The sequence below is a fragment of the Chiloscyllium punctatum genome, chromosome 3 (genome assembly GCF_047496795.1).
Source record: "Chiloscyllium punctatum isolate Juve2018m chromosome 3, sChiPun1.3, whole genome shotgun sequence".
Classification (NCBI taxonomy): Eukaryota; Metazoa; Chordata; class Chondrichthyes; order Orectolobiformes; family Hemiscylliidae; genus Chiloscyllium; species Chiloscyllium punctatum.
In genome coordinates, this window is record NC_092741.1 from 29300653 (window position 1) to 29327990 (window position 27338).

The 27338-nt window shown below is 42.7% G+C and overlaps 1 protein-coding gene across 2 annotated transcripts in view; it reads right to left on the bottom strand.

Moving 5' to 3' along the window:
• kif6 (kinesin family member 6) overlaps positions 1–27338 on the bottom strand; it is a 567232-nt gene that overhangs the window by 138941 nt on the left and 400953 nt on the right. For both annotated transcript variants that reach the window (XM_072551042.1, XM_072551033.1), the window contains one exon: positions 16707–16762. In XM_072551042.1, the coding sequence (XP_072407143.1) occupies positions 16707–16762 (56 nt within the window). The remainder of the gene's footprint in view (positions 1–16706; positions 16763–27338) is intronic.

The following is a 27338-nucleotide window of genomic DNA, read 5'->3' on the forward strand; positions in this document are numbered from 1 at the left end:
TGAAAAGTTTTTACCCTCAGGTGCTTACACAATTCCTATTTGAATAACACAAGTCAATCTGGCAGTGTATCTCAGTTTTTCATCACTTGCTTGCTTTGGCTCTTAAATATGTCTTCTAGTTCCTGACCCTTTCATAAACAGGACCAGTTTCCGTCAGTTTACTTCAACTTGATCTATAATGATTTTGCATTTACGTAGTACATATACAGATGCTTATATATGGACAAGGTACCACCAGTGAGTTGTGGTTAACTCGTTTAGGGGTGTAGAGGTTCTCACTGCACTGACTTCTGTCAGGAATGGAGTAGCGTTATAAAAATACAGCACATTTCCTACTATTTATGATGGATATAAAATGATGCAGTTTTCTGAGTGTCCTACTTGTGTAATTATTTTCAATAGTGCAAGTTTATTAATTCACACTCTGAAAACTGCTTGCATGCACTGCTTTATACAAACTTCTGAAATGAATTGCAGAGGAACGCAACTCAACAAGTATTGAAAATCTAGATTGTCTCAGACTTAAGGTTATAGCTAAATAAACCAAAGAGTGGAACGATGGTTTAGTGGTTAGCACTGCTGCCCCATAGTGCCAGGAAGCTGATTCCAGCATATGGCAACTGTGTGGAGTTTGCACATTCTCCCATGTTTGCATGGGTTTCTTCTGGGTGCACTGGTTTCCTCCCATAATCAAAAGGATGTGCTGGCTAGGTGGACTGGCCATGATAAATTCATAAAATCCCAACAATGTGGAAGCAGGCAATGAAGTCTGAAGAGCATCCCACCCAGACCCAACCCCCTACCCTATCCCTGTAACCCTGCATTTCCCATGGCTGATCCACCTAACCTGCACACCTTTGGACTGTGGGAGGAAACCCATGCAAACAGCGGGAGAATGTGCAAACTCCACACAGACAGTCGCCCGAGAGTGGAATCGAACTCAGGTCCCTGGTGCTGTGAGGCATCAGTGCTGACCACTGAGCCACCATGCTGCCCTTAGTGCCCATAGTGTCCAAGGATATGTAGGTTAGGTAGATTAGCTATGGAAAATGCAGGGTTGCATGGATAGGGTGGATCTGAGTGGGATGACCTTTGGAAGGTCATTGTGGCCTTGATGGGCCAAATGATCTGCTTCCACACACCCCAGGGAAAAGACATTATCTATTTATTCTATTCATGTCCCTCATGATTTTGTAAACCTCTATAAGGTCACCCTCAGCCTCTGACACTCCAGGGAAAAGAGCCCCAGCCTGTTCAGCCTCTCCCTGTAGCTCAGATCCTCCAACCCTGGCAACATCCTTGTAAGTCTTTTCTGAACCCTTTCAAGTTTCACAACATCTCTATGACTCTATGGGGATTCTATTATTCTAATGCATCTTTCTACTGGTATGAGAACTGAGATCTGTGTTTGGGAAGTTCAGTATCATCACTGAAGCAGAGAACCACTTACTAAAATAACTTGATATCACAGCACCTGAACGATAGTGTTATCAACGCTATTACATTGAGCTCAATGCAGATTGCACATATGCCATTGAATTTCCAAAATTTTATTGAGAAGAGTCTTTTTAAAACTCTTATGTTTTCCTATTATCAATTTTTTGAGAATCTGCTCCTGTTTTGTTTCCTGCAGTTGCCTCATTCTCAAAAAAATTATAAAACATGCTATACTTTTTATATATGGGTGGATAAATCTGTTTCATTGGTAATCCCTTTGTAATATTGGAAAATATTTGAGGTATTTGAAAATCAGGTACTGAGGCTAGCCTACCCTATAAGATATTTTTGTTGAAATTTAAATCCAGACAGGCAATTACTTTAATTTTGCCATCTCGCTGCACCTTAAAAAAACAGAAAACACATTTGTATGGAGAAATGGCAATTAATATTTCAGACTTAGAACAGCTGCTTCAATTTTCAAGGAGATTTTTTTTAACTTTCATGAAAGCAATGATTTTTTGATGAAGAATGACAGAAATAAGAAGCAGGAATGGAACAAAGTAATTGCTGAAGACAGAGTTGAAGATGTACCATGGTTGAAAAAGTGGACTGCATGCTGTGCTAAAGCAGAGCACAACAGAGACTTGAATATTACAAAGCTACTACAGGTAGTTCTGATATAACGCAGATTTTGGCAGCGCAATTTGGCTACAATGTCACTGAAGAATTAGGGAATGGTACTTTCGAGAATGCTTATCTCTGTCAGTAGTAGATCGATTTCAGTGGGGAACGGTTCACACCCTTTGTTCTGTGCATGCGCAGCTATCTGCACTGAAATGTCTGCGCCGTTTTGCACATGCACCAAGGTTCACAGATTCATAGAATCCCTACGATGTGGAAACAGGCCATTTGACCCAACAAGTCCACACTGACTCCTCCGAGGAGTATCCCACCCAGGCCCATTTCCCTACCCTATTACTCTACATTTCCCATGAGTAACGCACCTAACGTACACATCCCTGGACACTATGGGCTATTTAGCATGGCCAGTTCAAGTAACCTACATATCTTTGGACTGTGGGAGGAAACCAGAGAACTCAGAAGAAACCCATGCAGACATGGGGAGAACGTGCAAACTCTATACAGACAGTCGCTCGAGGCTGGAATCGAATCCAGGTTCCTAGTGCTGTGAGGCAGCAGTGCTAACCATTGAGCTACATTCTTGCTGTTCTGCACATGCTTCCGTGTCCATGCATGCGCAATGTCGGTACTACTCTGTGTGCCGTTCTGCGCAAGCACCAATGTCAGCTGCTGACAAAGCAGTTTTCTGAAAGCGATCAGCTTTCTTATATTTTATAAATGCTTTGTGTTAAATTTACTTTTTTGTTTTGTTGATCAATGTGATTTCAACCTTCATTCAGGCTGTGCTATACTTTTCATTTTTGGATGACTTTTGAGCTGGTCTGCCCCTAACCCCATTTGTCCCACAGGCCCCATTATTTCCATTAAGCGATTTTCTATTAAGCGAGGCTTTGCTGGAACGCAACTACTGCGTTAGTGCAGAACTACATGCTAGTCATCGGTGTTTAAACCATTATGTGTTTCAAACTCACCTGCACATTTTGTGGATACAGAGTATTGTATGGCTGGGTTTACTGTTCCTTTACATCATGTTACATAAATTTGTCATTACTTAAGAGTTTCTAGAAATGATCACAAAATGACAAAATAAGAATTGTGCCCTTCATTTGTAAAATACAGGTGTTAGTATGACCTGAAATAATTGCTGATATTAAGAGTCACCTATACAACAGTTCATCAAGAAATGTGCATTTAACATTGAAAAATAAGCTGGTACAGATTGCAACTGTGTGCACAATAAAATATTAGCATGCACTATGGTGTGGGTGAAACTGCCTATCATGTCTCAACTAACAGTGTTGCTGAAAGGATGCTTATATTTCTGGAGTATATCCAACTGAACACATTTTGTACTCATGCATTCAGCTGCATTTCTAAGCATAAATATTGAGATCAATAATGAATGTGACCGCAAAGACCAACAAACATATGGGTCTTTTAAGCTAACATGCTTCAATAAATGTAGAGTTCTATTGCTTGCACACTTGCTCTCCAAATTACGTAACAAAGTCCAGCACTGTAGAGTTCAGCCCGTGATCTGTGTGTGAAAAGAGGAGAACCAATATACATTCCTACAAAAACTATCAAGAGAGGTGAAACAATCATGGCTAAGAAAAAATATTAAGAGAACACCAAATCAAAGCAAGAGACTTCCAATATTGTTTTTAAAAAGTCTTAAATTAATGAATTAAAAACTTATTGAGTACAGTTCTGGGTGTCACATCAAAGGAAAGATGGAATGCATTCGAGAAAGTGCAGAAGTGATTTGTAAGAATGGCTCCAAGAAAGAGAAACTTTAGTTATGAGGATAGATTGAAGAAATTGGTACCACCGTCATTGGTTAGAAGAAGGATGAGAGAAGATTTGATGGAGATTTTTGAAATCATGAGCAAGCTGGATAGAGTAGATAGGAAGAAACTGTTTCCACTCATGGAAGGAACAAGAATGTGATAGCATAGATTTAAAATGATCTGCAAAGAATCAAGGGTGATGTGAGAAAAGATTTTCACACAGCAAATAGTTAGGATGTTGAATGTATTGCCTGGAAATGTGATAGTGACAGGTTCAATTGAGGCATTCAAGAGTGCATTAGACCATTACTTGGATTGAAATAGTATGCAAAAGTATGAAGGAAAAGTAAGGGATTGGAACGAGGTAATGATATTCATCTGGAGAGCCGGTGCGGTCACCATGGGCTAAATGGCTTCTTTCTGTGCCAAAGGAATTCTGTGATTGGCAGCAATTTAGAATTCAGCAAAGAAAGATCAAGAAATTGATAAACGTCGAAAATGAAAATAGCAAGAAATAGAGATGTAGAACATAAAGGTTTCTACAGTTACATAAAATGAAAAAGATTAGTAAATGCTATGGGCACACTATAGACAGGAACTGGAGAAGTTGCAATGGGTAATAAGGAAAGAGCAGATAAATTAAACAAATCATTTATTCTTGTCTTCTTGGAGCAAGATGCAAACAACCTCCCATTAATATTACAGTTTTGCACCAATAAGGAAGGAGAACAAAATAAATTAATATTAATAAAAAAATTATTGGATAAATTAATGAGACTGAAAGTTGATGAATACCCTGGACCTGATATTCTACACTGCAGAATGATGAAATAGGTTGCTGCAGCAATGGTGGAAGCTTTGCTGGTTATCTTCCAAAATTCCATAGATTCTGGAACTGTTCCTGTTGATTGAAAGGTTATAAATCTAACTTAACATTTAAGGAACGAAGGAGAGAGAAAACAGCAAACTACAAACCAGTTAGCTTGGCATCGGTAGTAGGAGAAAACTAGAATCGGTCATAAAAGACAAGATAACTGAATACTTAAAAATTAATGGTAGGATTGTGCAAAATCATCATAGATTTATGAAAGGAAAATCGTGACAGACGTATAGTATTGTAGTTGATCCTTAACAACTCTCAGGACAATTGGCAATGCGCAATAAATCCTGGACTAGCCAGTAAAGTCCAGATTTCATGAATAAATCTTTAAAAAATCTTGATAATGATGCTCCCCGTGATTGTCAGACACTTGTAAGCCCTCCCGAAGCCATGCACCATCTTGATGTAGAAATATATTGCCAGTTCTTCAATGTCATTGTGTCAAAATCCTAGAACACCCACCCTAGCAGCACTGTGGAGGTACGTATGCAAAACAAACAGCATCAATTCAAGAAGGCAGCTTGCCATCACTTTCTCCAGATCCAGGATTGCCTAAATTACATAACTTTTATACAGAGGAACCTCGATTATCTGAAAACTTCAAGGTCCCACAAAAACGTTACATCAAAGAAGTATGTATATTTGATTTACCTATACTGATTAACATGTGAAAATGCTGGCAAAAACAAAGAAACACAAGCAGCTGAAGCATCAGCGACTGCATATTTTTTTCAGTAAGTGTTAGTTACACAGCCCTTTGCAACAGTAAGTGTTTTACTGTATTCCCCACACTGTACTGGGCCATCCATGAAAATATGGCCAGAAACGTAAACGCATGTGGAAGGCAATGCTTCTGTCATTCTATCACGAGACTGAGTTCCCGGAAACTGACAAATGCTCCTGTGATCGTAGAAGCTGTTCGGGACCTTGTTTAATGCTGAGATTTGATATACAGTATTTATGTAATGGTAAGTCTTTCTCATTTTAACCTGTAATTTGCAGACTGCAAGGATTGGTTTGTTTAAATGGCAGACTCATTAAAATTATAGATTTAATGAAATTCTCTGGTAGAGCATAGTGTTAGATCAGTATGGCTTCCCTTGTTTAAGGTAAAATCGATTATCCGAATTATCGATTATCTGAATGAAATAGTGCTCGCCCATTTCGTTTGGATAATTGAGGTTCTTCTGTATTTTTAAAAAAACCTTTTTTAGAAGTCCCTTACTCAGGGTCCATGTGAGATAAATGAACACCTACATGCAGAAATTATGTTTTATTAAACTAAAATATTTACAAAACTAAAACAGAAACATTATTTTCTCAAACATTTGCAGGTACTGAGTTCACCCTTTTTAGCGTATCATGACTCCTCTCTTCCACCACCCTTCAAAAATAATTCTTCCTAAAAAACTATCAGTCTGGGATCTAACATATCATTTAGCTGTTCAGCAATGATCACTGAAATATCACCTTAGTTCAACATTGTCAATGTTTAGACAATCAGCTGACTTGCTTTGACAAAGAAACATTTTCCCATTTGCTGCAAAATTAGCGTGTGGTCCATTCTCACCAGATTTTGACTGCTTTTTGAATTATTTCCAAACGTGCTATTATCTATCAACACTTATGTCTCATGGTGATTCCAGTTGCTATGGCTGTAGAGTGACAGTTAATTTAATTTGCTTTTCAGCAGCTTCTATCTACAGCCTATGTAGGGCCACACAATTGGGGTCTTGAATTCGCTTAAAGAATTATATGTGATTTGTTAAGATACAGGCACAGACAAAGTTCAGGGAATAGTGTCCTGTGTGTCTTGCTGAAAATGACCTATACAGTGGAAAATCGACTTTTTAAAATTGGCATGCTGGCTAATTTTATTTAACGTTAAAGCCCTCCTCAGCTTTGGTGACTTAGCAGACTTGCAAAGGAGACACAAAAAAGACACTTCATCATTTAAACTCCATGTTCCGATCACTCTCCACTTAAAAATAATGTCTTGGATAAAAATTAAATGCAAACAATTTTCCAGAATTTAAACAATTTTCAAATCTGATCACACAATATTTCTTCTCTAGCCTTCTGCAGGTTCCAAGAGTACTGAAAGCCCTCTGCAACCTCTCTGAAATAACCATTTTCTATATGGCAGCCCTATGATAACTCTTCAAAACAACCATTCTCTGTATATGAAACTGGACAGAAGGTTATAATGAGCTATTCTTAGATAAAAAGCATAATAATCAAGAAAAGAAGAGGCAATCTGCTGAACCATGATAATCTTGTTCCTATTTAGCAATCTTTCTTTGACAAGTAAAATAATCCGAAAGGTAACATTGCTGTGCATATTTCGTCTACTCATTGCAAATATTGTACTACATCATAATCTCTGCCATTGCAGTTACACAGACTATAATAGAGGGATACAAGAGTTGACAGTGAGCGTATATCTGGTTTTATTGTTAAGGTTATAGCATCCCTTATTGTGGGATAGTCTGCACCTGAATGAGACTGTACCAATATCCTTATGGTTAAGTTTGCTAGTGCTATTGGGAGATCTCACCCACTTAGAAAAAAAAATCTCTTACCCTTCCTGGCAGCCCTCGCTTCTCTCCACCGTCTCTCCTTACTGCTCTGTAAAAAATGGAAGTGTTGAGGGGAACAGCCACAGGGGATTCCTGCTCTGTCTGTCGGTTCCCTCACCTCCCCATGACTGTAATCTAACTGTCCTTATCCTGTGTCTCCAGAGTGACCACCTCTCTGTACATCCATGACCCCTAGTAATTGAGTTCCTCACTCTGGCAAGATGTTTCTTGCTATCCACCCTGTCTATTCCTCTTATGATTTTGTAGACCTCAATTAGGTTGCCCCTCAACCCCCATCTTACTAATGAAAATAATGCTAACCTACTCAACCTCTCTCTATATCTAGCACCCTCCATACCAGGCAACATCCTAGTGAACATCTTCTCCAAAGCATCCACATGCTTTTGGTAACGTGGTGACCAGAACTGTACACAGTATGCCAAATGTGGCTGAACCAAAGTCCTATACGACTGTAACATGACCTGCCAACTCTTGTACTCAATACTCCATCCGAGGAAGGAAAGCATGCTGTATGCTTTCTTGACCACTCTACTGACCTGTGTGGCCACCTTCAGGATACAATGAACATGAACACCCAGATTTCTCTGTACATCAATTTTCCCTGGGGCTTTTCCATTTACTCTACAGTTCACTCCTGAATTGGATCTTCCAAAATGCATCACCTCACATTTGTCCAGATTGAACTCCATCTACCATTTAAAAAAAAATCATTCACAGGATGAGGGCATTGCTGGCTAAGCCAGCATTTATTGCCCAATGGGCAGCTAAGAGTCAGCCACATTACTATGGGTCTGGAGTCACATGTAGGCCAGACCAAATAAGATGGCAGCTTCCTTCTCTGAAGGACATTAGTGATCCAGATGGGTTTTTCCAACAATCAGCAATGGACTCATGGTAATCATTAGACTCTTAATTCCAGATTTTTATTGAATTCAAATTTGCCATGGCAGGACTCAAACTCAGGTCCCCAGAACATTATCTCCATCTCTGGATTAACAGTCCAGCGATAATATCACTAGGCCATCGCCCAACTCTAGACTAGGTTGGTGCTGGAAAAGCACAGCAGGTCAGGCAGCATCCGAGGAGCAGGAAAATCAACGTTTCGGGCAAAAGCCCTTCATCAGGATTAGAGGCAGGATACCTACAGAGTGGAGACATAAATGAGAGGGGGGTGGGGGTGAGGAGAAAGTAGCATAGAGTAACAATAGGTGAATGGGAGTGGGGATGGAGGTGGTAGGTCAGAGAGGAGGGTTGGGGAAGGTAGCAAAGAGTACAATGGGTGAATGGGGGTGGGAATGAAGGTGATAGGTCAGAGAGGAGGGTGGAGTGGCATGTCTGTTTCAGGACATGGTTGAATAGCTTCAGGGCAGAGATGACAACCTGGGGGTTGCAGTGAGAGACAGACTCACTGAGATTTTTGTAGAGAGAGGAGGAAAACTTCTTCAAGGCAGGCATCCTTGCAAGAGGATTCGCAGTAGGATTAAAATCAACTAGGTAAAAACAAGGACTACAGATACTGGAAACCAGAGTCTAGATTAAGCGCTCAACTCTCCAATCTATCTATATTCGGCTGCATTCTCTGATAATCCCCTTCACTATCTGCTACTCCACCAATCTTAGTATCATCTGTAAACTTGTTAATCAGACCACCTATACATTCCTCCAGATCATTTATGTATATCACAAACAACAGTGGTCGTGGCACGGATCCCTGTGGAACACCACTGGTCACAGTTCTCCATTTTGAGGAACTTCCTTCCGCTATTACTCTCTGTCTCCTGTTGCCCAGCCAGATTCTATCCATCTAGCTAGTACACCCTAAACCCCATGTGACTTAACTTTCTCTGTCAGCCTACCATTGGGAACCTTATCAAATGCTTTACTGAAGTCCATGTATATGACATCTATAGCCCTTCCCTCATTAATCAACTGAGTGGGGATTTGAGGATTTTTTAATTCACCCTAAGGGTGATGAGGGTCTGGAATGCACTGTCTAGGAGTGTAGTTGAGGGGGAAACTCTCAACATTTAAAAAGTACTTGGATGAGCACTTGAAATATCATAACTGCAGCAGTTGAAGAAGGTAGTTCACTACCACCTTCTCATGGACAGCTAATGGATAGGCGATAAATACTGGCTAGCCAGCGACATCCATGTCCCATGGGTGAATTTTAAAAAAGCATTATGGCAAAAGTGAGGACTGCAGATGCTGGAAATCAGAATCTAGATTAGAGGGGTGCTGGAAAAGCAGATCAGGCAGCATCCGAGTAGCAGGAAAAATCGACGTTTCGGGCAAAAGCCCTTCATCAGGAAAGCATTATGGGCATGGTGCTGCAAAGTGGGATTTTGTGTAGATTCAGACTATTCTTTCGTGATGCAGACTCAAAAGGCCAAAGGGCTTATTCTGTAGTGTAAAATTCTATGATTCTTATGACGAGTTATGAATAGTAAATATTCAAGAATGTGTAATCCCATTCTATTTCAACAGGTTCAAAACAAAATAAGACGCAAATGAAATAGGTATGTGCTTAATTGAATCTACAAAAGTCACCAATTTGGAACAAACCATGCCAGAGAAGAATACAGTCAGTTATTTCTGTGACATATTGCATTTGGTGGCATTTTTAAAGTTCTTGCTTACTAACTAAGCATCTAAAATAACATTCTGATTGCCTTATGAATTATCAGACTGCCTTAACCTTTTAATCCCTTTTCTGTCGATGCTATGGTTGAGATGCTAACCCATTTTTAGCTTCTATCTTCCCTTTGTTCAGCTTCACAGCAACAATGGGCAGTACAAAATTGGGAACTTGGTAATGAGAAAGATGATAAGGGAGATGTTACCCCGAGAGTCTCAGCTGGCATTTTCCACTATCCTTCAGGACTTCCCCAATAAAATGAAAGAAGCAACAGAAAGCCTGGCAAGGAACAAATTCTGCTTGGAGGAAGGAAGAGAATTGGTGCAAAATTACTGAAAAGATTTTAAGCTGCTGTTTGAGAAATACTGAAGTTATTCCTGGTGAACATCTTTTTTCTCAAGCAACCTCACTAAAATCAGATTATGTGGTCATTCATCTAATTGACTTTATGGGGTATAAATATTTGCAAAAGTACCTAACAGTTTCCTACATTTAATTGTGAACAGCTTCTGAATATCCAGATGTACCAAAAACATTATATAAATGAAAGAGAGCTCTTTCCTGGTTCATTTCATCTTTCTCCACTAGTTTACTAGTATATCTAATGAATCCTAATTCTTTAAAAGCAATAAAAATATTATGTGGATATAGGAAATCTGAAATTAAAACAGAAAGACAAAAATACTCAGCAAATCTAATAGTATTCGTGGAGAGAGAAACAGAGTTAACATAAAGTCAAGTGAGTCATCTTCAGAATGGATTTGTTCTGGAGTTACATTTCATCTTAAAAATCTTAATCTTAACTTTGTTTCTGAAATAACTCCATGGAGGCTGGTATCCCATCACTAAGGCACCCTTTATTAACACATGCACTACACATGGACTCTGACCAGCTTGCTAGAAGCAGATCCGAGAGTGAGGAGAATCTCTGACACTCCTCTTTATATCTGTCAGCCAGGACTCCCTGATTGGCCCAGGTTAACAACCCAATCAGAGAACTCATGTTCAAGATGCACCTGGCTGACCTTGTTTCAGTCACTACATCCCTCCCCCACAAGTCCAGGGATGTAGGCCTGTTCTTTTCCTTGTAGCTTCTGGTGGACCATTTTTGCACTTGGTCCGGTTCCTCCGACTCAGACTCTGACAAGGGCAGCATGTACCGGACGGTTGCCCACCTCTTGCGTCTGGGGTGTCTCATAAGGAATTTCTCCTCTTCTTCGGGTGGTAATGGTATCTAGGTGGTGACATCAGCTACGTCCATCTCAGACTCTGAGGTTTCTTCGACATTAGGTGGAGGGAGAGAACTCTCAGTTTCTGATAGCCTTTCGGACTGTTTTGAGGGACTGGGTATGTTTTGCTTCTGCTCCATTTGCGAGGTAGCAGCTTTCATGTGATCCACATCTTTGTTCAGGGCTGTCTCACCTACCCAAACTTTGTACGTCATGTGAATTTAACCTTCCTTCAACCTTGCCTCATACTCATACTGGGCCATTTCCACGGTTTCAACACCAAACCCCATCTCCAGAAGTAAACTGCCTCCCTTGCTTAGAGGAGGAATGTGGCTGGCATTGGATTTCCTGATGCCGTTTCACAATCGCTCCCAGGTCCAGGAATACTGAGTTTAACCTGGTGCAGAGTCTTCGTCCCATCAATAACTCTGCTGGAGCAGTCACTGTAGTTGCATGAGGGGTAGTCCACAATGGAACAGGAACCGGGACAGTTTGATATCAAGTGAAACTGTAGGATGTTTCTTTCAGTCTGTCTTCAATGTGGGCACAAGGCTCACCGGTCTACAGTTCCCAGGCTTGTCCTTACCACCTTTCTTAAATAATGATACCATGTCCTCACAGTGCAAGACACACGAGTTTGATCCCAGCCTCGGGTGACTGTGGTGAGTTTGCACATTCTCCCAGTGTCTGCATGGGTTTCCTCTGGGTACTCCAGTTTCCTCTCACATTCCAAAGACGGGCAGTTTAGATGGATTGGCTATGCTAAATTGCCCATAGTGTTCAGGAATGTTAGGTTAGGTGCATTAGTCAGGGGTAAATGTAGAGTAATAGAGGAATGGGTCTGGGTGGGATACTCTTTGGAGGGTCCGTGTGGACTTGTTGAGCCAAAGGGCCTGTTTCCACACTGTAGGGATTCTCTCTGCTCATTCCACAGGAAAATTGGTTGACAGATGGCATGCAGCTATCTGAACATGCCAAATGTCATGTGACTTCAGGAAATACTCAAAATCCCTGCTGGTAAATAATGTCTTATTGTCTGTGACCATTGTTCTGGGAGTCCATGTACTGCAAACAATGCCTGCAGCTTTTACATTGTTATCCCTGAGTTTGATGAATGAACTCTATACGTATCAATCTACTTTGATGAGCATCCACAAAGACTGAGAACATTGAGGTCATGAAAGGACTGGTATAGTTGACGTGCAAATGAGTCCAGGGTTTAGCTGGCCATTCCCATGAATGTTGCTGGCAGCAGTTTTTGTCCTTGTTGGCACTTTGGGCACTGCCCCACCAATGTGGCTGTATTGGTATCCAATCCTGGCCATGAGACATAACTTCGCGCCAACATTTTCATTTTGGAGACCCCTGGACAACCCAGCTGGAGTTCAGCCAGTATCTGGCAGCAACCTTTGCTCAGGACAATCACCCTTGCTCCCCATAACAATGTGCCATCCTCTCCTGTGATCTGGTCCAGAAAGATTTTAATTATGGTTGAGATGGCCCTTTTGTTTCCCCATCACCACCAGCTGTTTTAGTTTTGCAGGGCTCTCTGATTGGGGTTATTAATCTGGGCCTATCAGTGAACTCATATTCAGTGAAATCCACCTCATTCCAACCACTATAATTTCTCTCTCCTCAGATGCTACTAGACATCCTGAGTATGTCCAGCGTTGTTTTTATTCCTTTAACGTCATGTCATGTATCTTAATTGTTGAAAATGGGTTCTGAGATGGTGTGCAAACTATTGATAGGAGTGCTGTGATCCAGCTGGGTAAAGGGGTTTGTATGCACACACCTAACAACCACCAACAGCATGCAGAGCAGGTAAAATTTGATGTTAATGAGTGTACAATCCTGATTTAATGCCAGTGAAATCACTTTGGGAAGTTATAGCATAGATGTTGCATCATAACCTCACACAGCTGAACACATATTAAACAAATTTAAGGAGCCCCTCCAGTGTTATTTAAATAGACTATTTTCAGATTAGTTGCATGATGGTACAACTGCTCATATTTTTGAACTGTTCCTGTATTTGGCTCGAATTTCAGTAGTCTGCTGTTGTGAGCTGGCTGGTTTCAAATGTTCTTTTGCTCATTTAAATCTTGTGCTGAAACAAGTTGCTTCCAGATGTCAGTGGTCGAATAGAGTTTTCTTTGGGAATCTACCATAATGTGGAGCTTGAAGAAAGACCACACGGACGGGACAAGCTGCTACAAGAGGGAGATGGAGGGGATGGGGGTAAAATGCCTTTCATCAGGAGGCCACATTCACAGAGGATGTTCTGGCTGCAATTCCTTTATCTCATATTCAGGGACAAATAATGCATGAGATGTCCAGGCTTTACAAAAGAGATCTTGATTGAAAACTGATGTTTACTGTAACCACAACTACAATCTGAAAGAAGAGCAATAGCATCACCTGGCTTCCTCTAGGCTGCAGCTGGAAGAGAATGAAGGATTACAACTGGAACTGAAGGAACACAGAGTTATAGAGTTGTACAGCACGGAAACAAACCCTTTGGTCCAGCTCGTCCATGCTGACCAGATGTCCCAACCTAATCTAGTCCCATTTGTCAGCAGTTGGCCCACATCCCTCTCAATCCTTTTTATTCATATACCCATTCAGATGCCTTTTAAATGTTGCAATTGTACCAGCCTCCACTATGTCCTCTGGCAGCTCATTCCATACACGCATCACCCTCTGCATGAAACTGTTGCCCCTTAGGTCCCTTTTCTATCTTGTCCGTCTCACCACCATCAATGTTTAGATTAGATTACTTACAGCGTAGAAACAGGCCCTTCGGCCCAACAAGTCCACACCGACCTGCCGAAGCGCAACCCACCCATTCCCCTACATTTACCCCTTTACCTAACACTACGGGCAATTTAGTATGGCCAATTCACCTGACCTGCACATCTTTGGACTGTGGGAGGAAACTGGAGCACCCGGAGGAAACCCACGCAGACACGGGGAGAATGTGCAAACTCCACAGTCAGTTGCCTGAGTCGGGAAATGAACCCGGGTCTCTGGCACTGTGAGGCAGCAGTGCTAACCACTGTGCCACCGTGCCGCCCACAAACTTAAACCTAGCCCTCTAGTTCTGGATTCCCCCACCCCAGGGAAAAGACCTTATTTATTTATCCTATCCATGCCCCTCATGATTTTATAAACCTCTATAAGGTCACCCCTCAGCCTTTGATGCTCCAAGGAAGACAACCCCAGCCTGTTCAGCCTCTCCCTATAGCTCAAACTCTCCAACCCTGGCAATGTCCTTGTAAATCTTTTCTGAATCCTGCAATATTCCAAAAGAGGCCTAACGAACATCCTGTACAGCTGCAACATGACCTACCAACTCCTGTACTCAATGCTCTGACCAAGAAAGGAAAGCATACCAAACACCTCCTTCACTATCCTATCTACCTGTGACTCTACTTACAAGGAACTATGAACCTGTACTCCAAGGTCTTTGTTCAGCAACACTCCTTAGGACCTGACCATTAAATGTATAAGTCCTGCTATGATTTGTTTTCTCACAATGCCGCACCTCACATCTATCTAAATTAAACTCCATCTGCCACTCCTTAGCCCATTGGCCCGTCTGATCAAGGTCCTATTGTAACCTGAGGTAACCTTCTTCACTGTCCACTAAACGTCCAATTTTGGTGTCATCTGCAAATTTACTAACTATAATCCCTATGTTCATATCCAAAGTATTTATAAAAATGACGAAACGAAGTGGACCCAGCACCGATCCTTGTGTCACTCCAGAGTCACAGGCCTCCAGTCTAAAAAACAACCCTCTACCACCACTATGTCATCTACTTTTGAGCCAATTCTGTATGCAAATGGCTAGTTCTCCCTATATTCTGTGAGATCTAACCTTACTAATCAGTCTCCCATGGGGAACCTTGTCGAATACCTTACTGTAGTCCATATAGATCACATCTACAGCTCTGCCCTCAATCTTCTTTGTTACTTTCTCAAAAAAACTCAATCAAGTTTGTGAGACATGATTTCCCACGCACAAAGCCATATTGACTATCCCTAATCAGCCTCTGCCTTTCCAAATACATGTAAATCAGGATTCCATCCAAAACCTTGCCCACCACTGACATCAGGCTCACCGGTCTACAGTTCCCTGGCTTGTCCTTACTACCTTTCTTAAATAATGATACCAAGTCAGCCAACCTCCAGTCATTTGGCACCTCACCTGTGATGACTGATTATACAAATATCTCAACAAGGGGCCCAGCAATCTCTTCTCTAGCTTCCCACAGTGCTCTAGGTTACACCTGATCAGGTCCTGGGGATTTATCCACCTTTATGCATTTCAAGTCATCCAGCACTTCCTCCTCTGTAATATGGACATTTTTCAAGATGTCACCATCTATTTCCCCACATTCTATACCTTCCATGTCCTTCTCCACAGTAAACACTGACGCAAAATACTCATTTAGTATCATGAAGAAAAACAGCATCAACATTGACAGTCCCTTTCTACTTGGGTTGTAATCAGTTAAGTAATTTATCACTGACATCATTAATCCAACCACACTTCTACATTCACTAGCTCTGATCAGACAGTTTAGTAGGACTGAAGACTGTGATGAAAGCCACATAAGCCACAACGTGAGCTGTGGTATCAGCTATTATTCACTGTAACATGGTGAATTCCACAGGTGTGTTGATGTAAGTGACTACCTATCCCACATTGGAGAGAATAGGTTCCAGATCCTGCACAAAATCCTTCACAAAGGTAGTGATGGAAAATCCCATACTCCTTGTCATTGAGAAGAGGTTTTATGATAAGCTTTCCAGACATCAAGCATCTGCTACATACAACCATCAGCTTCTACTATACTGGCCGATCAAAGTCTTCATGTGACTCCACTAAACACAAAGTAGTCAGTGACTGTTGTCTCCAGCAAGTTAATGCCTGAATCCTCTCTCCTCATACCTCAACTCCTGGGTATTTGTACCTAGTATTTCACTTGATGCAGATCCCCCCCTCTTCGCCTGTCTGCATTGGTGACCCTGGATATGAAGCATTACCCCACCAAGGTCTCCAGTGCATTGCAAGCAAACATTGGTGCTTAATTTCTTGCGTCTTCAATCAAAATGTGAGCGCAATGACTCCCAGAACAGCTCGCATCCACAATGCACCTTCACTTTAAGAGTTCCAAGCTTCTTTTAAGTAACACAAACAATTCATGTTGTCAGTTCTTGTGCTGATGTATGCGGTCAATAAACAGCGCAGGGCATGCCAGCTACATGCAGCAAATATCTGAAACAGCAGGCAGCACAAATTTGACATGTTGCCTTCAATGAAATGAATGGAGATGGTTGTGTTATGAATCACAATCTGTCGACTTGTTTTCAGGGGTTAGCCAATTATTATCCCTTCACCTTTGTTTTTCTGATTCTACATGCATCAGTGAGGATTTCTGGAATATTATACCATTTGAATATAATATCGGTACTCACTAATCTTATTCCTGGACTGGTTCACTTTCTCTCCAAGTGCCTTTGCTTCGGTGAATCTGGTGAAATAAAATAGATTGGAGACAGTGAAAAAAAAGAATGAAACTAAGGTAACAAACTAGGCAATATTCCTGATGAAGGGCTTTTGCCCGAAACGTCGATTTCGCTGCTCGTTGGATGCTGCCTGAACAGCTGTGCTCTTCCAGCACCACTAATCCAGTAATATCCATGATAAGTAAATTCACACTCACAGATATAAACCACATTAATTTTAATGTTTTTCAACTCTGTTTTTCACTAGCATTCTCAAATGTTATATTTTCACTTTCTTTAATCAAACAGGTGGCAGAACATTTATCTTGAATTTAACATTGGGGCCAATTTACCTGCTAACAGCAGCAAATGGATATTTAAGTCATTCATGATGTGGATGTCAGAAAACTGGACTGGACATTAGTGCTACTGAGTAAAAGCAAAATAGTGCAGACACTAGAAATCGGAGACAAGCACAGAAAATTCTAGAGAAACTCAGTAGGTCTGACAGCATTGGTAGAGAGAGAAACTGAGTTAATATTTCGAGTCAGGCTTGACTTTGAAGAATGTTCTGAAGAACAGCCATACCAGGCTCAAATGTTAACTTTGTTTCTGTCTCCAGAGAGACTGCCATACCCACGGAGTTTCTCCAGCTCTCTCTGTTTTTGTTTCAGATCTCCAGCTTTCACAGTTCTTTGTTTCATTTAACCACAGGAAGCCCCAGAGTTCCGGAATGTTATCCCTGAAGCTTTCCACCTTTCTCTCTTCTTTTAATATGATCCTTGAATAAAGTTCAAGATCATTTATCCCGAAATCTCTGTATGTGTCTTGATGGCAAATTCTGCTGATAATGATCCTGTGAACTGCTTGAGAGTGTGTCATTAAAACTGTGATACAAATGCAAATTGTCATTGTTGTATCAATATATTTAAACTGTAATCAGACAAATCACAAGCTTTCTCTAGTCTCCGGATGAACTGTCATGTGGTAGGAACCAGATACACTTCACAAACGCTCAACTCTTGGCTGACGTTTCCAAAATGAACTAATTTCGGTGCTTAACTCAGCCAACAGAAATCTAACAGGTCTCAGTGGACAAGCTGTTAAAATATGATTGTTTTTTTAAAAGAGAGGCTTTCTCCCCCAACATCGAACAATGGGAGTGCTTGGACATTAAAAAAACCTAACCCCTTAATCCCCAAAGCCATCTGGAGAAGTAACCTAAACCAGAACAATCAGTACCTGGCCAAAGTCAGTACAATTCTGAAAAATCAACAAAGACTTTTCCTATTGAAAAGTGGTTGCTTGTTCACGAAAAGGGGCTGTCAGCACACATACAAAGGATGAAAGTCTGAGGATTTCACCTGGGCACTTACATCTTTGAGACAGGACCACCAGTGTTGTGGCTCTATCGGATCTTTTGAGGTCATTGGGAGAGTAGCTAAGTAGCACTGGCAAAGAAAAATGCTAGTGATCATTTGGATGCAGCAACAGTATTTCCCTCACATGAAGGGTAGCCAACAAAAAGCCTCTTCCCCACCATTCTTAAGGCTAGTCCAGGCTTCTCTGGCGACATCTTTGTCAGTCAGAAAACAAAATACTGTAATGTTGAAAGCTGAAATAAAAGCAGAAAATGCTAGGATTCACAATGTGGACAGAATGCATGAAAGAACACAAATTGGTGCAAACTGGCTTTGCCCTGGTTCGCCAACACGACATGAACATGACTTTTCGGGTAAATGTCCTGCAAAGTGGCCTTCGAGATACACAACAATGCAGAGTCGCCAAGCAGAAACTGTTACCAAGTTCCATACTGATGAAGACAGCTTCAACCATGATCTTGGGTTCATGTCGCGCTACATGTAACCCCACCACTGTTCTGTATTTGTAAAATCTTCCTTACTGTCCTGTTTTGACACCGTCACTTTGATAACTTGTTATGATTGCTCTACCCTTCAGTTTTGGATTACTTGTTACTTTGGTTAGTCCCATGGCATGCGACTCTCACACCTATCGTGTCATTCCAGCCATTTAGTTTGTCTCCAGTGCCATCCTACATTTACTTTTTGGAATTATCGCTCTGCCTCAATTAATCAGGTCATAGGTCATCCCTTCACTTGCTGTTCAGCTGTTGACACTTTACTCATGCCGTCTGACACTTTTGATCACCTGCAGAGACTTGTTTAGATTAGATTAGATTACTTACAGTGTGGAAACAGGCCCTTCGGCCCAACAAGTCCACACCGCCCCGCCGAAGCGTAACCCACCCATACCCCTACCCCTACATCTACCCCTTACCTAACACTATGGGCAATTTTTAGCAATGGCCAATTCACCTAACCTGCACATCTTTTGGACTGTGGGAGGAAACCGGAGCAACCGGAGGAAACCCACGCAGACACGGGGAGAACGTGCAAATTCCACACAGTCAGTCGCCGGAGGCGGGAATTGAACCCGGGTCTCTGGCGCTGTGAGGCAGCAGTGCTAACCACTGTGCCACCGTGCCGCCCACAATTGACCCGGGTTCAATTCCCGCCTCAGGCGACTGACTGTGTGGAGTTTGCACGTTCTCCCCGTGTCTGCGTGGGTTTCCTCCGGGTGCTCCGGTTTCCTCCCACAGTCCAAAGATGTGCAGGTCAGGTGAATTGGCCATGCTAAATTGCCCGTAGTGTTAGGTAAGGGGTAGATGTAGATGTAGGGGTATGGGTGGGTTACGCTTCGGCGGGGCGGTGTGGACTTGTTGGGCCGAAGGGCCTGTTTCCACACTGTAAGTAATCTTGTTATTTATCCTATCGACACTCCACTCGCACCATTTGTATGATCATTTGGTCTCTCTGCCCTATAAATTCTGCACTGGTGTGCTTTTCTTCACTTTATTTAATGAAGGAGCACGGCTCCAAATGCTTGTGATTCCAAATAAACCTGATGGACTATAACCTATGGCTTCTGACCCAATCCAAACGAATGTTCAGAGTCGAAGGGTGAGATACTGATCATTGAGCTTCCACTAAGCTTCAATGGAACACTGCAGCAAGCTAGAAACAGAAAGGTTAGAGTTAGAACAAGGTGGAGACATAAAGTTCTGATGACGCCAACTTTGACAAGGGAGCCTTTGAAATGTTCACCTCCTTCCTCAAATGAAGATTCCCCAGCAATGTTGCTGATAGGGCTCTCAGCTGGGTCTGACCCTCTCCCGCACTTTGGCTCTCACCCTCTTGCAACAATGACAGGGCTTCCCTTGTCTTACCTACCATCTCACCAGCATCCATCTCCAGAGGAACATGAGCTGCCATTTCTGCCAAGTCCAGCGAGACACTACCACAGGCCACATATTCCCCTCCCCTTCCTTGTCAGCCTTCCACAGGGACTGTTCTCTCCAGGACACTCTGGTCTACGCTTCCTTCACTCCCAACATCCCCCACACAGCCCCACTTTCGCTGCAACTGCAGAAGGTGTAACATTTACTTCATCCCTGAGAAGTATCTCAGGGCCCAAACACACTTTCCAAATGAAGCAGAACACCTACATTCTGTCCGCAGAACAGACTCTGAACTTGCAGTTGTCTGCCATTTCAACGCACCTTTGTTCTCTGGCCAACATCTCTCTCTCAGGCTTGCTGCAGTTCTCCAGAGAAGCTTGGCACAAGCTAGAAGAACAGCATCTCATTTTCTGCTTGGGGACCCTGCAGCTCTCTGGACCCAATAACGATTTCAACTATTCAAGAGCTTGAGCTCTCTTCCATCCTTACCCCAATCCTCACACACCAGGCCTTGTTTTCACATTGTCTGTTATTACACACGACCCACTGTTAGTAACTTACAGTCCCCATTAACAGTTATTCACCCTCCTAGCCAGATCATTATTCACTCCTTTGTCTGTCCAGCTGTTCTCTCTCTTTGGGCTCTATCCCAACCTCAGCCCTTCCCCTTACCCAACTTTCGCATGAAAACAGACATTTTCCTGGATACCATCAGTTCTGAGGAAGGGTCACTGGAACCAAAACGCTAATTCTGATTTCTCTCCACAGGCATTACCAAACCTGCTGAGCTTTTCCAGCAAATTCTGTTTTTGTTTCTGATTTACAGCAACTGCAGTTCCTACGATTTTTAAGGAGAAATAAGTTGGCAACTAGAAGTTTAGGGTGATGCTATCAAACTGAATGCAGAAGTTCTGCAAAGCCAGTCTCCACTTAATCTTGATAATGTAGAAAAGGCAACATCATAAGCAGTGAAGACTTTACTAAATTATCCTCCTTAGTCCGTATGTCAAGTTCCTGATACCCCAAAAGTGACACTTATCATATGGAGGCCTGTATAACTTTAGTCATCAACATAGCTAGCTCTACCAATACACCAGATCCCAACTGAATCTAAAGACTGAAAATGTATGATGTGGGAAGCCAACATTGGCTGACTTAACCCTTTGGTCACCATTTCCATTCTAAGATCAGAAATCAGGTTCTTCTCCCTACAACACAACCAGGAAACAGGAGAGGAGAGTGGAATGGGATATATTTGAGCAGTTGACAATGCTTGGAAAATGAAAGATTAATCCAAAATCTAGAAGGAATAAGTACAGGTCATGTGGCCCGTCAAAGCTCAACTCCACAAAATCCTTAATTCCAGAAATTATACAGCAAACTGATTGAGCTGGGAAGGAATTTTGGGACCATTTACCCAAAACACGACATGGACAGATTATTTTTTAACCGTACTACATGTTTCACATGAGACAGAAATAATACTGTATTTCCCACAGCAATTTTTAATGGGAGTGATTAATGAGCTTTAATTCGGCTTAGTAATGCAGTTACAGTTGCGGTAATGATAATCTGACCACATTCATTTAAAAGCACAGTATGGTTGGGTTCTTATTTTCAATGTCATGGTAAGTGCATAAAAGCCTGATGAGTTATTAAAGTTGTAAATGAACCTGGCAAGTTTTGCCAGACTCACATAGCTAATATTAAATATTAGTCCCAGGAATTCTAAGTGCATGTCGGAAATTGTCTCAGGCTGGAGTCATTCTTCTTCAAGAACGTTTCGAATATTTTCAGGCAATAATAAGTAGTTGAAATAATCTGGTGAAGAAGAAATATTGGGGCTACTAAAAATGCCACTGCACACCTCAATCTGTCTTGGGGGTGGGGTGGGGGGATGCGGATCGTGGGCCTTGTGAGCTTTCCTTAACCTTTTCAGTTAATCTTTCATTTTTCAATTGTCACCAAGTATGAAAGCTGTTCAATTATAATTTATTCAAGTTGAGAAGTGCAGGGGGGCACAGATTCCAAGTCAGGCAGCCAGAGGAGTGGATGAAAGCAGGAACCTGAGACAGGTAGGCAGCAGCATATGGAGGAGAGAGCAAGAGAAGGGCCCCGAGACAGATATTTGACAGAAACAGCGAATACTGACATCCCATGAAAGACGCAAGCTTGGCTGAGGGCAGGATGGATAGAGGTGGACTTATGGCAGTATTACAGAGTAGACCTGAGGATAAGAAAAATCAAACAGCAATATTACAGAAAAGTCATGAGTGGACTGGTGAGAAGCTGCTGTTGGCGACAGTGTGCAAAGCACTGAAATTGAAGAAACATCATGTTTTGTTAACAACCTGTTATTACCTTCCACTATTACCAAGGTCAGTATTTGGGTCCCCAGTTGGTAGCTTGCTCGGCCATTTCTGAGGTTAAGTAAGAGCAAACTAAACTGCTGTGAGTTTGCAATCATGACACCATTTCATGACACCATCAATGAGCCATACAGATCTGTTGGCCCACCACATCAATGTCAACCAACAAATACCAAGCTACACTAATACCATTTACCTGCACTTGGTCTACAGCATACTATGCCCGGCATTTTCAGTGATGATGCAAATGCTTCTTAAATGTTACGAGAGCATCTGCCTCCATCAGCCTTTCAGGCAGCATGTTCTGTTGGTCTATCACTTTCTGGATGAAAACATTCTCTCTTGCATTTCCTCTAAACTATTTGCTTCTTATCTTAAACTTATGCTGTCTGGTCTTAGACACATCTGATATCGGGAAAAGAGTCTCATGATATACTCCATCTATGCCTCTGATAATTTTGATTGATTAATTGAATTAATTGATTCATTGTGACTTGTATCTAAGGGAAGATACAGTGAAAGGCTTCAACTATCACTAGGGTCTGGCACCATTTTGAATAACTAAAAAGAACACAAAAATAAAAGAAAATGCATATAACTGTAAGAGTGTCCATCATTGTTCTTTATCTACTGCTCCAGATCAAGACTTCACGCTGCCACTGCCCAGCTGCTTTTCCAGACCCACCAACATTGGAGTCACCACTCTTTAAAAGGTGCCATCTCTTGCTGCTGGGTCCATCTCACTGATGAAAGGTAAGACTGATGTGGAGGAGGAGCCCGTGTTGGACTGGGGAGGACAAAGTTAAAAATCACACACCACCAGGTTACAGTCCAACAGGTTAATTTGGAAGCACTAGCTTTCGGAGCGCTGTTCCTTCATCAAGTGGTTGTGGAGCAGGACCATAAGACACAGAATTTATAGCAAAAGATTACAGCGTCATGCAACTGAAATGATATATTGAACAAACCTAGATGGTTGTTAAGTCTTTCCTCTTTTAGAATGGGTTGCAGGTAAAAAGGAAGAGAAAATTAAAGTAAAACATAAGCAGATGGAAAAAGGAGAGGTAAGCCCCAGGCTTAGGACCCTGAATGTTGCCTTCTCCTCTACCACCATCTTGAAATTATTATCTTCCAGTTACAGATTGGAATCTGTGTATCAAGATATGAATCTGTACACTCCAATCAGATCCTGCCTCAGTCTCCTGTGTTCCAAGAAAAATAAGCCATGGCCTATTGAGTCTTTCTTCATAACTTAGACTTTTCATTCCAGGCAACATCCTAGTGAATCTCCTCTGCACCCCCTCCATTCCAATACCTATGGTGGAATTTGAAATCGCAATACCAGAAAATTAGCCTGAACCTCTGGATTAATAGTTCAGTGATATGACCATGACACCACCACCTCGCTTTATAATAACTTACTATGCCAGCTAACTGATCACCTCTGACTCGGCATCCGATACGGCTCCTGTAACACACAGCAGCTCACCTCTTGTGCCAGGAGCACCTTGTTAAAAGGTCACTCTCTTCCTCTGGTGGCAAAGGTGTTGAGGCAACTACATTTGTCATGTCCATCTCTGATTCAGGGGACTTGTCAATGCTTGACGGACAGGGTAAACCCACGGGTTTTGGCAGCCTTTCTGACTGTTCTGAGGGGCAGGTCATGTTTTGCTCCCGCACTGTCTGTGAATTCACGGCTTTCATAGGGTCCGTATGCATCTTCAGGACTGTTACACCTTCCTGAACTTCATACATCACTGGTCCTGAAATTGTGTCAACCATGCCTTTTACCCATGTAGGGTCTTTTCTGTGGTTCTTACACCAAACTTTGTACCCTGTATCAAACTCTTTCTTGCTCGGGGGAGTCTTGTGTCCGCATTGGCATGCCTGATGCCTTCACCCTCCCCGCCCAGATCCGGAGACTTCTCCCCATTAGCAACTCTGCTGGTGCAATCCCTGTAGTTACATGAGGGGTGATCCTATAATCAATAGGAACCAGGACATTTTTGAATCTAGTGAGGCTGTAGGCTGTTTGTCCAAGTCTGCCTTCAAAGTTAGGTCTGCTCCTTCTGCTAGACCATTGGATGATAGATAGTAGGGAGCTGTCCTTTTATGTCATATCCTATTCGACTTTAGGAAATACTGAAATTCTCTGCTGGCAAATGATGCATTAAAAATTCTCATGTTTGACAAATGGACTCTAGTTACATCCAAAGACACTGATTGGGAGTCTACAATGACTAAGAACGTTGAGCCAATGACAGGGCGTGTACAGTCGACATGCAACCAAATTCAAGGTTTACCCAATCATTCCAATGAATGTGGGGGAGTTACTGGCAATAATTTGTGTCCTTGTTGGCGCTCTGGCCACTGCCCCACCAATGCAGCTGTCTTCATCCAGGGTCACCAGACAATGTCTCAATCACTCTTGCTTCCGACAAAAATGTGCTGTCCTCTACTGTGATCTGTTCTCTCTAGGTCCAAAAAGGTTTCATGTCTAGTTGTGATGGCTGTTTGGTATGCCCAAACACCACCAGTTGTTTCAGTTTTGATAGGAATGGATCTTCATGCCTCCCAAGCCTGATATTGTCAACTGTGACACTCCCACTCCACCAAGGACTTGCCAGTCCTGAGCCTCCTGCACCACCAAATCCAAGGAGGAAGAACACCTCATCTTCGACCTTGGGACCCTTCAACCACATGGCATCAATGTCGACTTCACTAGTTTGCACATCTCCCCTCCCCCCAACTCATCTCAGATCCGACCGTCCAACTCAGCACCATGCTCTTGACCTGCCCGCCTGTCCATCTTCCTTACAAACTATCTACTCTACCCACCTGACCTATCAAAATCACCCCCACCTACATCCTTGCAAGAGGATTTGCAGTAAGGTTAAAATCAATGAGGAAAAAGTGAGGATTGCAGATGCTGGAATCAGAGTCTAGATTAGAGTGGTACTGGAAAAGCACAGCAGGTCAGGTAGCATCTGAGGAGCAGGAAAATCGATGTTTCGGGCAAAAGCACTTCATCAGGAATGAAGGCAGGGAGCCTCTGGGGTGGAGACATAAATAAGAGGGTGGCGGGGCTGGAAGAAGGTAGCCAAGAGTACAATAGGTGGATGGAGGTGGGGATGAAGTGATAGGTCAGAGAGGAGGGTAGATCAGATAGATGGGAAGGAAATTGGCAGGTAGGACAGGTTATGAGGATGGTGCTGAGCTGGAAGGTTGAAACTGGAGTAAGGTGGGGGGAGGGGAAATGAGGAAACTGGTGAAGTCCACATTGATGCCCTGGGGTTGAAGTGTTCCGAGGCAGAAGATGAGGCGTTCTTCCTCCAGGCATCTGGTGTTGAGAGAGCGATTGTGGAGGAGGCCAAGGACCTGCATGTCCTCGGCAGAGTGGGAGGGGGAGTTGAAATGTTGGGCCACAGGGCAGTGAGGTTGATTGCTGCGGGTGTCCCGGAGATGTTCCCTAAAGCGCTCTGTGAGAAGGCATCCAGTCTCCCCAATGTAGTGGAGATCACATCGGGAGCAACGGATACAATAAATGACATTGGTGAATGTGCAGGTGAAACTTTGATGGATGTGGAAGGCTCCTTTGGGCCCTTGGATGGAGGTGAGGGAGGAGGTGTGGATGCAGGTTTTGCAATTCCTGTGGTGGCAGGGGAAGGTGCCATGAAGGGAGGGTGGGTTGTTGGGAGGGCGTGGACCCGACCAAGTAGTCATGGAGGAAATGGTCTTTGTGGACAGCAGAAAGGCGTAGGAACGGAAATATATCTCTGGTGGTGGGGTCCGTTTAGAGGTGGGGGAAATATCGGCCGATGATGCGGTTAATGCGAAGGTTGGTAGGGTGGAAAGTAAGGACCCAACGGGGTTCTGTCCTTGTTACGGTTGGAGGGGTGGGGTTTGAGGGCAGAGGTGCGAGATGTGGATGAGATGCGTTGGAGGACATCTTCAACCACATGAGAAGGGAAATTGCGGTCTTTAAAGAAGGAGGCCATCTGGTGTGTTCTGTGGTGGAGGCGGAGGAATTAGGAATATGGGATAGCATTTTTGCACGAGGTAGGGTGGGAAGAGGTGTAATCCAGGTAGCTGTGGGAGTCGGTGGATTTGTAAAAAATGTCAGTGTGAAGTCAGTCGTCATTGATGGAGATGGAGAGATCCAGCAAGGAGAGGGAGGTGTCAGAGATGGTCCAGATGAATTTAAGGTCGGGGGACCTATCACCTACCTAGCTCCACCCGTCCAGCCCCATCCCCACCTTCCTATTTATCACTCAGCACCCTAACCCCCCACCACATTCCTTATTAAGGGCTTATGCCCGACTCTCCTGCTCCTCAGATGTTGCCTGACCTCCTTTGCTTTTCCAGTGCCACACTTTTCAACTCTGGCTCTCCAGCATCCGCTGTTTTCACTTTCTCTCCTGGACAGTATTCTAATTTGTAATTATAAACACTTAGTATTAGAATCCACTACTGAAAAATTCAACAGGCTGATGATACCCCAAATGGCAATCTCATATATTGTACAACCTTTTATGAATATTAACGGAGCATACTTTTGGGAATCCTTATTTAAATGCAATTGCAAGTAAGTATGGCTCATGTACAGTTTTGTGAAGGATTGTCCTCCTGCCAGTTTTGTGTATAAATCCTCTCTCCAAGTGATTGTGAATTTATCCAACTACAAAACATGGTTTACCATTTGATTAAAATCCCCACAAAGGCGAACTGACCCATCAGACCTCAAATTCAGTATGACCTATGCTGCCCATTTTGCAAATTGGAACTGATTTGGCGATTCCTTCACTTCCCAGCATTCTGATTTCTGCCGCTATTTCTGCCCAGAAGGCAGGTGGCATTGGGTGGATCTTGCAGAATTGTGCAATTGCTTCCTGGTCAATATGCACAGTAGCCTTGGCTACTCTGATAGCCCCTAGACCTTCCTGGAAGACATGCGGGTATTTAAATAGGTGTTCA